At 33.7% G+C, this 14407-nt stretch overlaps 1 protein-coding gene across 2 annotated transcripts in view; it reads left to right on the forward strand.

Moving 5' to 3' along the window:
• Nucleotides 1-14407, forward strand: part of ADGRB3 (adhesion G protein-coupled receptor B3) — a 756359-nt gene that overhangs the window by 590170 nt on the left and 151782 nt on the right. For both annotated transcript variants that reach the window (XM_025383888.1, XM_025383889.1), the window contains 2 exons: nucleotides 269-372; nucleotides 4364-4466. In XM_025383888.1, coding sequence (XP_025239673.1) covers nucleotides 269-372; nucleotides 4364-4466 — 207 coding nt within the window. The remainder of the gene's footprint in view (nucleotides 1-268; nucleotides 373-4363; nucleotides 4467-14407) is intronic.

Here is a 14407-nt window from a genome sequence, read left to right on the forward strand (position 1 = left end):
CAAAAGTTATAAGGATGTAATATTCCATAATCCACTATTTAAAACTCTAATGACTTTATTACTTCACAGTTGGAGAGAGGGGGAAGCTGGAATTAGTATTTTTAGAGGTTGAGAATGTGAGAACAGAGTGGATTCATGGGTAACTATCTGGTAACTATAACAACTATATAGGCTATTTTTGAGTGATAGGTTAGCTTTGCTGAGTCTAGAAGTTATTTTAATTCATTAAAAACCAATTTGTTTCTTTTTTGTTTTGTTTAATTCACAGATCATGGAATCCTCTGGCACACCTTCAGTTACCCTAATAGTAGGCAGTGGTCTTTCTTGCTTGGCCTTGATTACCCTAGCAGTTGTCTATGCAGCATTATGGAGGTAAGTAATCAATTGATAGACTTGAAATACAATGCTTAGTTGTTCATAGTTAAATCAAGGCATGTGATAATTATTATATGTCTCCTGTCTTCTTAATTCACTGAAAGCAATATTTTTACAACAGAGTTATAATTGATGTAATTGAGCTATAATAAATGAATTGTATTTACCTAATTTTCCTATATATTTGCCTGAGTTGAGAAAATAAACAGTACACACGTAAACTTTTATTCTCATTTCAAATGTTAGTAGCCTTCAACAAGTTGCTTACCCCAAGCGTGGTACTCTTATACCACAAGTTCAATCTATATGTGGTTTCTATTTATCCCAATTGCTATGGAGACTGTGAGTCTAACTGGTACAGTCAAATTAATTTATCTGTTATAAAAATATAATCTCAAGTTCTCAAGTTTCAAACACATGCTTTTAGTATGTCCCAGACAACTAGTGAACTCTTCTATAATATTAAAGCACTAACATAATACCACTATATTCCAGAAAATGCCTGTTGGTTGAGTGTGTCCAAGAAGTCAGACTTTGACAAATTGATTAAAAGAAGTCATAAAAATACGTAAACAAGGGGAAGTTATTGAAAAATTTTTTTCTACAATAGTTGAAATCGAACCTACTTGATATATGAAAGACTAGTATTTTTAAAGACTTGTTTTTGATTGTGTTACTAAGAATTAGACCTGTGAAGTTTATTGTCTACTCACATATTGATAAAATACATAGCCATATGGCCAAAGTACTGGATTTTTCTAATGGATTTTTAAATTTTTAAATGTTAAACATGTTTGTATCCATTTTTATTATTGAAAAATAATCTAAATATTTTAAACTATATTAGTATATAGAAAATTACCAAATATTTTCTGAATATTTGTAATATTAGAATTGCAAAAGTAGATTGTTCTGCCTCAGAAATCTTAATCTTTATTCACTTAAGATAAAAAACATTCAGTTAAAAATGAATTACAATTTTATTTAAAAAGACCATTTTACTTCATTCTTTTAAGAAAATGTATTGTTCTTCATTATAATTTTTACTATTTTGAGAGAAAGAATTAATTGTCACAGATACTTAAATTGTCAAAGTTATGAAGAGTTTTTATGCTTCATGCAAAAGTAAAAAATAGGTATCTCTTGAGCCATTAGCACTGGTACATGATGGAAATCCTTCCTTCCTGTGAAGGAATTATCTAGTAGTGAAACACTGACAAAGTGGGACAATCTGATAAAATATGTCCTGCTCCAGGAAATGAAAGAAATGCTTAGTTTAAGCATGACATTGTAGGCAGCAGAATCTTGAGTTCAGGGCTCACTCAAGCAGACATTGTCTCGGTAATGCAAAAGTAAGATGGATAAACATTGAAAAGTAGACAACTTCCTCTACCACAATTGTTTAAATAGCAGTTGTTCAAACATGAGGCAGCATTTAAAGACTAGGAATTAGGTAATCACAATAGCAACATAATTCATGCTCACTGAACTATTTAGAATTAAATTCCATTTATCAGCATTTAGGGTTCAGGCAGCAATTCCACCTTTTATTTACCCCTCAATACATATCACTAATACTAGCATATACATGTTCAGGATAAGTGATGTGTATATTTAATCAAGGAAACATACAATTAATTAGTCAATAATACAGTTTTCTTTAATGCAGAAAGTTCAGGAAAGTCACTACTACAATAGTTTTCTAAGAATTACCAAAACAATTCAAAGGATCTATTAAAACTTAAGATGAACTTGAGAGTTATAGAAGAGAGTACCAAGAAACAACACAAATCTAAATCCCTAAGGGTTAGTGGTCATCAACTCATTCTATACAAATAGAAGAATTGAAATAATATTAGTAGTTTAAAAGAAGTGACAAGACTCCGTGAATTATTAAGTGAATCTTGATAACATGATGAATTAAATGCAGTTTATAAACACCTATAGCAACACCAATAGAAACTTTAAGAACTGAATTTTAAACCCCCACACAAATGTGAAGTATTATCCTTGCTTACTAGAAGGATGCCATTATACATGTAGGGTATATATTGTGTACTGTATAATATTACTGTATGCTATTAAGCATGCTAGGTTCCTATCACCTTTTATTCTAAGTAAAAAGTTTAGAAATTTTGATTTCTAAAGAGTTGTGACATGTACAAGCATCTCAAGTATTTTATACATAATAGGCTGTTTATGAATTTGTTGGTGTCGCATGTAATTCATCAGAAATGTTCACCAAAAATTTAATACATTAGGTTATATTCTCTTCACTTATAGATAAGTTTGGCAGAATAACATTTCTACATGAAAAACTAATGAAGCATGTCCTTGTCATCGCCGTATTAACATAAAGAATTCTTAAATTTTGTTTAAAAAAATCTAACATGGTAAAGAAATTTGTGAAAATTGAGACATTTCATAGCAATTATGAAGGCAACAGTAGGACTCAGTTTTGATAAAAATAGAAACATATAAAAACTTCAGACTAGTCAGTTCTGGATATTTATTATCGTATTTTTGTCTATTTACAAAACAGAAAGTTTCACTGAAACCCTTTTCATAATGTCTGTGTGTTTGTGCTTTCATGGAAGCCATTAACATCAAACAGAGGGTTAATTATATGAAGCCCCTTAACTTTTTATATAATATTCCCCAGCCACAAAAAAAGAGACAACTTAATAGTTGATGATGTCTTCAGCATCTCAGTGTGTGGTTTATTCTATTGTTTGCGCTGATGATACAGGAACAAGGTTCAGCAACCCCAAGGCCATTTTGTGTTGAGATTTGATCTAAGTTGGTCCCATTTAAGTTTGTTTTGTGACTGAAGGGAATTTCTTTTTGTATTACAAAAACTCCTTTGTGTATTTTATTGTTATTCTTACTCTTGTGTCCTTTTTGGAAATGTGTGATGAAATGTGGGGATTCTACCTTAATAGCCCTCAAAGACAGGGAGAGAGAGAGAGACAGAGAAGTTTGATAGATTTTTACCTTCCAGAGTGCCTCCAGATCACTGGCACTCCTGTCTAATACTGCATAGGAAAGCTCATGCCCGCTGTAGAATGTGATTCCATGTTATAAGAGAAATTGAACAGGCCTAAACATACAGCAAATACAACAGTGTCTTTTTGTTACTGTCAGTCAGTGATTTACCACAGAATACAGTGAAGCAAAATAGCTGTTACTCTTTCAGGGTAAACAGCTGGTAGAACATTTGATTCTGAGCAGTTTTCTCTATGGCTTACATTCTTGGTGCACTTAACAACTATATAACAGACTGTATATAAACACTTCTTCATAAGGGTAAAATATGGCATATGTCAAGTGATTTTCCGCCTAAGAGTGAATTATCATTTGTGGATTGGATTCATTTTTAGAAATAAAGATTCATTTTTTGAACAATTATTTAGGAAAAATATAAAGAGTAACAGCCTAATTACATTAAAATGCTTGAGTGGATAAAAGTGTTCACAGTTTCATGAAAGTAATGATATCTTTCTAGTAAATAACAATAATACTTCACAATTTGTGTGATTTTTTTCTTTTTGGTTCTCAAAGTTTCTTTTGGTTGATTCATATGATAATGCTAAACATATATACACATACATACACAAACATGTGTATAAAGGTATTATACTAATTGACATATTTCCAAGAAGTTTTATACGTTTAGTAAAAAAAAAAAAAAAAGTTTATCATGACAACAGATGGGCAACTTAGGCTCTATCAGAATTGCTATATTGTCCCACCAATGTATAAGAAAAAAAAATTCTGAAGGACTCTTGCACATGCCATACCACTATAAAATTGGGTCTCTAAAAGTAATTATTTATTTTAGGAACTATTTTTATATTTTTTATTTTTGTAAATATTCCTGTGCTACAGTACTTATTGTTCCAGATGAATGCCATCAACTTGCACAATATAGAATTCTTCATCTTTCTGTTGGATTTTAAAATTGGACAACTTTTCTCTCTCTGGCTAGGTACATACGATCTGAGAGGTCCATAATACTAATTAACTTCTGCCTGTCTATCATCTCATCCAATATCCTCATACTGGTTGGACAGACTCAGACACATAATAAGGTATGACTGGTGATTATTCTGATTCTTTTTGTGTGTTTATGTTTTGGCATATAGTTGGTTATTGATAATCTAAACATTCATTCTAAAATGGAGAATTTCTGACAAAATTGTATTTTAAAGCAAAATTTTTTTATTGGTTTCTGAATAAAAACATTGTCTACTCCAGTTCAGAAGTGTATACCCTTGACTTAATTTCCTGTGGGTTGAGAGGTTGTTCATAAGAGTAAAAATGTATGTTTATTAAACATTATATCAAAGCTCTATGAGTTCAAAACCTTGGGATATCAAAAGCACATGTTTCGATTCATTAGTCTAATGGTAATAAGATCTAATTGTAATAGCATAGAAGGCTTGTGTTTTGGTCTAATTTATTAACATATTGATTCCTAAAAGGTAACTATGAATTGCTTACAAGTGTAACATCTCTCTTGAAAATCCACCTGAAAAATATCCATAGGTAATAATTGAAGAAAGTGTTAGATGAAAGCTACTTTAGATTTTATGCCTTTCAAAATTTTTGATTAACCTAAAAGTCTTTTGATACTTAGCAGAATATAAAAGTATGTTTTCTGTTTATATGAATGAACCAATTTATATGAGTTCAATAACCATGTTTTTTCCCAGAAATGATTGTCTTTACTATTCTGAAATGTATTTTAAGAAACCCATAATAGCAATTTGAAGTTAACTTACCCCTGCCTCAAAGGGATTCTGTTAAACACCACTTTGATAACTTATTTGTCAATCAATCACATGCCTTCAGGCCTGTTATTTTTCAGCTTTTTAATTTTCAAATACTAAAGCGAATAATTAAAATTTTTCCCATAAGCCATCATTTTAAAATAATCATGTGCACTTCAGTAGGTCTTTTTCATGTATTATATATTCATAGGACATGTATTAATGTCAAGGATAATGGATAGTCTGTTTATTTTGCTAACCTACGTTCCTAAGACTGGTGATTCCCACCAAAAGAGTCCAAATTCTAGGTCTGGATAGGACCTAGGAGGCTGCTTTAAGTGATTCTGATGAATGTTTCTTCTTGGCCCACATTGCCTTAGGTCAGGGGAAGGGCCCAAAGAGTAGGCCAGAAATCCTGAAGGAGAAATCAAAAACGACAACCCCATCAAGGACCCTGTAGAAATAAAAATTACTTTCATGTCTTTGAGTGTTTAATTTTCCTCCATTTATTTCCTATATCTTTTCTTCTAAAAGAAAGAATCTGAAAGAAAGTAAAGACTATTCAAATATAGTTCAGGTCCATGTTACAAACATTTAATACAAATTTTAAAAAGGAAATACATGGTAAAGAAAAAAGAGAGAGAGAGAATGACTAAAGGTGAGAGGGATGCCAATCAGAATTGGGAGAGAAGAAGGCACAAAATAACCAACAGAATGAAAAATGAGGGTAAACATGGATGTAAGTGAAAAGAAAAAGGGAAACAAGGCAATGATAGGAAGGAAGTAGAAATAAAGGGGATGAGACGGACTGTAAACCTTAAAGAATTATTAAATTACTCATGTCATTCTTTCCTCTTTGGTGGTTCACTTGGGCTGGGCCTCAGATCTCTTAGCAATGTTCATACACTGGTTAATACCTAGTCCCAATTTTTTAACTGCTTGCCCTTCAACCTTCACCCAGAAAAAGAGAGCTTTCCTCTGAAATAGGAATTGTTTATTGGGATCAGGAACCAGAAAAAGTCAAGCTAGAGCCAGCTTGAGCTCAGAGTTTAAGTATTTTTCACCAAACATTCTTCCTTTTCTGTTATTTTTTACCCTTCAAACACTCTTGACATACCTCTCCTTAGACTATGAAAAACTGCATGATCCACACTACAAAATATGCTTTTAAAACTGTTTCATGCTGTTTGGTAAAGTTTTTATAAGTTCTGAGCCAAATGGTACTAAAGACATTTCTACAAGGTGTACTCCACATCATAGTGGTTATGGTCTAAATCACTGATGTACAATAGAAGTGCAATGCAAGACACAAATACAAGCCACATATGTAATTTAAATTATATTAGTAGCCAAATTTAAAAAATAAACAAAACCGATGAAATTAATTTTAATATAAAATGTTTACCTCAGTATATCCACAATATTACCATTTTAAGACATAATATAAAATTATTAATGTAACATTTTACAATCTTTGTTAAGTCTTCAGAATCTGGAGTATATTTTATACTTATGATACATCTTAGTTTGAACTAACTACATTTCAAATGTTCAATAGCTACATGCAGCTAGTGTCTACCATGTTGTGTAGGTCTAAATGCCAGGTATATTCAGAAACTAAAATTATCTCGAAAAACTACATTCTGTCTGCCCAGTTTGAACTTCATAGGTTTTCAATGTCTTCTTTTTTTTTTGTAATAATGTCTTTTGAGATCTGCAAATATTATGAATATCAAAGACAAGATAAATTTTGTTTACTTTTCATTTCTTATTTTGAGGAAGGGCTGGTATTGACTTACTACCAAAATAAGAGGTTGATGTAGTTTCTCCCCAACTAATTAACTATAGAATAGCTTCTGTGTAGTTTTGCAACCAAAGTGGTTTTGTTTCAGATTGACTAATGCTAATTTTTTGCTGCTATAGTTATTGATGCATTTGGGGAGGAGTGGGTAGTAAGTGGTAGTATTGATGAAGAAAATAAGAGAGTATTAGTTTGTCCTTATGCTATATTAATTTTGCTTTACTAGCTCTGAGTAGATGTTCTTACAATCCTAGGACAATTCACATTAGAGTGATTAGAAGAGAAAATTACAAAATCCTGGAATTTTATTCTTAGTCACTCAAAACAATATCACATTTTCTAGGGGAAATAATCTGGTTTTTTATTAGTTGAATTAGATTGACTCTATTTGTATGTATATATGAGAATTTGGTATGTGAAAGACTACATCTGTTTGACTGTATTTGGGATTAATGGTGCCTCAAAAAAAAAAAAAGTACAAAGTGTGTTGTCTGTATAAACTTATGATGTGCATAAACTACAAATAACTTTTTTTGAAACTGTAAAATATTGTTCGATGACTAAAGTATTTTATTTTGGCTTTGTATAGGATCCCTTTGCTTCTGTGGGCATTTTTTCATTGATCAGATTTGTATCTTTGACTTCCCTGATAAGTTTTAATTGATGCTTTAGTATTCCCATCTTAGAAAGTGTAAACATCTAAGAGAGCTTCTTGATGAAGAAATTATTTGATACTGCTTCAGTGAATTGTCATGGCTAGTTTGTATGATAGCTGGTATCTGATGTCGATGTACAGAATAGTTCTGAAGTGTCATATGAGGGCCTTTCTCTGAATTGCTTATTGAAATATAATTGACCTCATTATCTTGCTACTGAGTATCTCTGCTTCCTTTTGAATTGAGATATAAACAAGCTGAAATAATCCATTGCATAAAATAAATGTATTCAAATTTCTTAACTGTATATTCAATTGCTGGCAACAAAGTAAGGAACCAAGTACATTTTATTATATCTTCTCTTAAAATGCAGTTGTAAAATTAAATTATAACCCACTTCATTATATTTTGAGTTTTCCCATAAAGTGGTATTTCCCTTTTATCTCTTTTTGTATTTAAACTTTCAACCAGGATGTCTTTGTATTGCTCAAATGTTATTTATTTGTAAACAGTTTCCTTTACACCTTTAAGTGTTTTTGTTGAGCTGAGTAGACTATTTTTGGTACTACTGTTTTGCAGAAAGCAAAGATTGTTTTGAAAACATAAATTCAGAGAATAGTTTTTCTTAATGACAAAAGCATATATTGCTTTTGCTTCAAAGGACTTTAAGGATTTAAAGGATTTATCATATTGAAGATTTCATAGCACTCTTTTTAACTGATAGAAGACAAATTTGGCAAAACTCTTGGTTTTTTGGTTAGATAAGGATAACCACCCAAGAATTTCAAAGAGCTGGGAGATAGCTTCTGTCTCTCACAACCTCACTACCAGGTTATTATTATAACCTGCTTTTATTAAAGCAAGTCTAAGTCCAAATTTTATCACACATTTAGGTATTTATTAGATAATCCCTCATTAGCAAATCTGGAACAAAACCTATTCCGTAAGCTTAATGAGGGCCTAGGTCTTTTGATCTTTTAGATACTTTCACCCACCCTGTATGTAATATTCACTGAGGTGGAACTGACGTGGACATAGCAACATTCTAGGAGCAAGATTCTGTGCCCTTTAGTCAGTGGCATTCAGTCCTCTTAATCCAATGTCTGGACACAGAATGATGATTGTGGATAAAACCGTGGGCCCCATCGCTAAAAGATATGGGATATAGGCCTCAGTGGAATCTTATGTACAGTTCATTTAAGAGTAAGGAGTGTTTAACTGTTTTAGCCAATACACATATCTTCAATTCCTTTACTTTCACCAAAGGGAATCCATTAATACATTCATTATAGTGATTAACCAGACACTAGTTCACCAATAAAGACTAATCTTTTATATTTAGTTTGATAATGAGTAAAGTGTTGATTGTAGCTAGATACACCTCAGTAAGAAGGACCTGTAGTTGCCGTGTATGGGCCTTCCAAATATAAAGCCAACTAACCAACTAGTCTGGGCATTCTTGGACTTCTCCTAGAATTACAGGTTAAACTAACTGGCACATATACGGTATCATACTGGAAACACCAAAATATTATAAAATAAATTGCAAATATTATAACAAACATACAAAGGTTAATATTTTGAGAAACACTAGTCAATTGTGAGAGAACAAAGAGATATTAGCTAGAGTCTTAATTGACCTAGGAGTAAAGCGAAAGTCCTCATTGAGAGATAAAGGGAAGTTTCTAAATTATTTGGGGTGGTCAAACATTTTCTTAGCATTATTTAGGAGAAAATTATCTCATGGTTCTTTATGTATGGAGCATTGTATTACATAATGGGCTGTGTCTTTTAATTCAGACTTGCAAAAGATACAAAAATTCTCCATCTCGAAGCACTTTTAAAAGTCCCATTCTCTATTATGTTTCCTTCTACTTCATCTTGTGGTTATTTACCTTTTATAAAGATGTTTTGTTTTTGTTCTGTAGTTTGAATAGAGAGAATTAGTAAACATGGGCCAAACTAGTAGGTTATAGTTACTCTAATGGAAGATGTTTTTGTTTTGTTATCACTGTGTTTTTTAAAAAATAAAACCTTGAATTTGAATACCTTAACTTGAGTCAAGCACTCTCTGATTTACCTATTTGTCCCATGACTGTCTTTTGCCAATAGTCCCAGCTTCTGTGCACATTTATGTATATGCCTAACCTCTAAATATCTATGTGTTTTCAACTTCTGAGAAAAAATATTGACTATGTATTTATAGCTATCCATTCAGTTCTGCCTGATACCCTTTGAAGCAGTGTGCCCCCTGCCCTAGAGATTCAGTGTTCTGGATGCTTCTTTGGGAGATACCAGTCTCAGATAGGGATGGTTAAGAGAAAGCATTGTAAGCCAGGTAGACTTCAGTATCCTAAGTCTGCCAGTTCCCCTAGTTGTGTGATCTTAAGCATGACACACTGCATCTCTAGACCTAAGCTTGTTGTCAAGGTTACATGAATTAGTACATATGAAGTACTTAACCCAGATGGTGGTACTGTTTAAGTGTACGTACCACTTAAACAGTAGCTATAATTATGCCAAAGATAATTATGACACCTAGATATACATCTGATTCTGTCCTTCACTTCTTACCTTCATATTTCCTCATGTCCAATTTCCTGCTCACCACTAAATTCACCATTTCTGTCTCCACCCCAGTCTTTTGCATTCAAAGGCAAAATTGAATGCCTTTTCTGTAGTCTCCAACCCAATTACATACGCTAGAACTCTGAAAGTTACCGTTGATGTCTCCTTCTCTCTCATGGAGTAAATCTAATAAATCATCCACCTATGACAGTTTAACCCTCAAATATTTCTCAGATCTAGTTTCTTGTCTCTATCAGGTATTGGTCATACTGCTTACAGTATTATCAGCCCCATTATCTATCCTTGGGACAAACATTCAAATGTGACCACTCGATTTCCCTATGTAACATTTACTGTTGTCTCATTTCCTGCAGAAGTAATTTTCAAATTGTGCTCAGACACAAGCAGTGAAACATATTTTGTTTATCTGTGAAGATTTTTTTATTCATTGCTTTTCTTGTAATAATATATTGGAACTCAGGAATAAATCGTACAAGAAAAAAACTTCTGGAGCTTGTAAAACTTGAGAAAAAGCAGATCTTAAAAATGACCCGTGCTGACCTCTCCATACTGTTTCTATTTTACTGACTTTTGTTATACCAGCATCACCAAGCTTCTACTAGTTCATCCAAATTAATCTATTTTCTGTTGTTGTTTCATGCTGTACTTCATCCTGGGGCACTGTTCCTCCACCCCAACCCCACCTGACTTCCGAACTGTCTTTATTTGTCTCAAGCTCATTCTCTGACACTCTGATCAGTTTTCCCATTAGAGAAAACCCTCCTTAGGCACACCTGCTCTGGGTTCCAGGATTTCCAGTGCATACCTATTATCTTGCATTATATTACCTGCTTCTAATCAGACTATACACTTCTTAGGGCAGGACTAGGTTATACTCATTCTTCAATCTCTTGCAAACATATAGTCTATGTAGAGTAAGTAAATAGTAAGTATTAAATGAATGAACTAAATTTGAATATATTTGTGCTTATATCTATGAATCTAATAGCTGTCGTTAGTCTTCCAAAAAGCAGAGTCCCCCACTCTAGACAAGATCTCAGCTAATAGTGATAGATTATTTTTCTAGGGCCTGTTTTAGCTCTAAGTGATTGATGGCATGCTTTAAATGTGATCTGGCCCCTGGATTTTAGTTAAGGAGATGCTGAAAACTAGTAATTGTTAATCTTTTTTCTTCATAAGAATATAATGTTCATAGCCTTAAAAAGAAATGTGTTTAGTTATAATTCTTCTCACTGGAGATATATCCTGCCAATAGTGTCCCAAGTGTAAGTCTATTATGTCTCAAATGAATGTGTGATTTTAATGGTCGAGGGTAACACCTATTTAGATTCATTAAAATCTAATTTGTTGACTTGCTATGATGTTTGTAAAATGATTTGAATGTAATAAGCTTATGTGTGATTCACTTGGTTCCATTTTGAACTATCTTACTAACTTAGAGTTCTTCTGGATTCCTGAAAACCTTCATCAAACCAAGAAACATAATGGTTGGCTAGCTTCTTGATTTCCCCGGGCTCCCAGCAATAAAAGATGATTTCCCAAAACAGATTCCCAATGAAGTGAGAGACAGTGAGATAGCAGAGATTCTGTTGTACTACTATAACCTCCTCATCCCTCGATTGTTCATTTCCAGTTTTGTGTGGTAAAAGCCAGAGACCACATTACTGTAAACAGGGCAAAGATCAATATGAAGAATGGGCTCAGGGCAAGCAAAGAAGATGAACGTGGAATTATTTGACAATAGAATTACTGAAATGATTGAGATGTCAAGAGCTCAATGACCTTGAGGGACAAGGAAGCAGTTTGGACATTCAGTGAGTATTCTTAGCTTCAGCTTCAAAGCTGATCAAAACTGAAGAGTGAGCACTCACTCAACAGGGGAGAAGCAGAACACGAGTCTCAGCCTAGTGTGCAAGTGATTGCTTTGACAATGTCAGGCCTACTCTCATTAATTTTTGTTCATTTATGCTGAGGGAGTTGTACAAAAGCCAGACAATGCAAAGAAACCCCATGACTTGATTAATTCTACTCTCCATCCCCACCACCCCTGCATTAGGCTTGGCCTTCATGATTTCTCCCTTTGACTACTATAACGTTCTTCTAACTTTCCTCTGCAACTAAAGCCTTTCCATTAGCCCATCCTCCATATCACTGTGAGAAATATCTTCAAGTTAAAGAAAAAACAAATACCTGATTGCATAATTCCCCTGCTGCAAACTGTATGATGGATCTGTAGGGCTTATGAGATTAACTCCATGTTCTGCATATCACATGCATTCAGAGCTGCCTGAAGTACGTAAGTTGACTTTGTGGGAAATCAAAAGGGCACTCCTTCAGGACAGATGCGGATGAGTTATAAAATCATCCTCTACCTCCAGACTAATATAGCCTCTAGCAAGCCTTCTGGCTTGGCAACAAGAGCTAGATTTCAGCATCCCCTTTCTGTTCCCTGCTAGGGACCCTCTCTGTGTGCATTCCACCTTTCTTATGGCTATGGGAGTTCCTCTTGCTTCTGTGCTTTTGCACTTGCTTTTTACTCTGTCTGATAAACTCCTGCCACACTTCAGAGTGGACTTATGCAAACCATCTTAGCTCCTACAACACTCCTTTCTGCTTTCATAGCATGTGATACATACCTCTATTGTTAGCACCAATCACCTTATTCTGTAAGTGATTAATTCCTGATCAACCCTGCCCACTGTATTGTGATTCTCAAGGATAGTATGTCTCTCTTTTTACTGGATTTAAAAACCATTAACACTAGTACTTGTTTTATACATGGCATGAAATTAATAAATGTTGAATGAATGAATGAAGTTATGACTATACCTATTGAATGAGGGATAATATAATAGGAGTATAGCCACTTCATCTTTGGGGGCCCCATTTGGAATAATTGCAATAGAGATCAATTTTTTTTTATTATTGTTGTATTGTTGTCATTTTATGATGATATAAGGGAGTTGAAGAAAATACCAAAGACTTACAGAATATTTTTGAGACCATCCTTTGATGAGAGATGGTTGAGTTAAATCAGATCTTATCTTTATGTAGAGATATCCAAAAGAGAATTTGAGAAATTGAGTGTCCTTCCAAGAGTCTCACAGAAAGGTTGAAGAATATCTGCTTTTCTCCCCTGAAATCAAACCAGTAGAGAAATTACAAATGTCTCCCTATGTATTATTTTTCACCTTTCCCCTCCTTGGCACATAATATGAACTGGTCAGAAGTTTGGCTAATGTCAATAGAGGAATGATGTTGGAGTATAGCTGATAATGTTTATGAAAATTCTTAATACACTGTAAAATACTGAAAGTACCAGATAAACATCACAGAAAGTGAATTACTTTAATTTACAGATATTCTCACAAAAAAAAGAAAAGCCATTGAGATAAGATTATAATAGAATTTTCAATGGCCCATGATATGAACTTTGAGACTGTGCCTCTCAGGGTGAATATGAGGTGAAGAGAGTAGAATTTAAGTTATCACTAAAGATCTTTTGACCAAAGTAAAATTTGTCTCAGTATGACATTGGAATGGTGTGAATAGTGTAGCAGATAACTCCTTTGACAAATGCTCCATAATGTAATTCAGAGGCTAGCAAACTTTTGGTGTAAAGGGCCATATAGTAAATACTTTAGGCTTTGTAGGACATATGCTATCTGTTGAATCTATTCAGTTCTGCTGTTGTTGCTAGAAAACAGTTATAGAAATAAAGCAATGGGTGTGGCTGGATTTGGCCTGGGACCTAGTCTTAGGCAATTTTGAGCTTTCTAGAAGTATCTTGTGTGCATACCAACAGAAGAACTTCAATGTAAGGTGAGGCCAGCCTATTTCTGGGCTGATGCTTTATGTAAAAATAACCTCCAATTCTGACGTGTCTACCCAAGGGTTAGCCTGTGTAGCCTGCAGAACTGGAACAGAGGACCTTGGCACTTTCTGAAAAGGCTTCTGCCAAGATGAAAAGGAGTGCAAAACACTGAATTTCTTCTTCTTCTTTTTTTTTTTTTTTTTTTTTTTTTGAGATGGAGTTTCGTTTTTTCGCCCAGGCAGTGGTACGATCTCAGCTTATTGAAACCTCCACCTCCCAGGTTCAAGCAATTGTCCTGCCTTAGCCTCCTGAGTAACTGGGATTACAGGTGTGCACCACCACACCCAGCTAATTATTGTATTTTTAGCAGAGACAGAGTTTCGCCATGTTGGTCAGGCTG

Source organism: Theropithecus gelada, chromosome 4 (genome assembly GCF_003255815.1).
Source record: "Theropithecus gelada isolate Dixy chromosome 4, Tgel_1.0, whole genome shotgun sequence".
Taxonomy (NCBI): domain Eukaryota; kingdom Metazoa; phylum Chordata; class Mammalia; order Primates; family Cercopithecidae; genus Theropithecus; species Theropithecus gelada.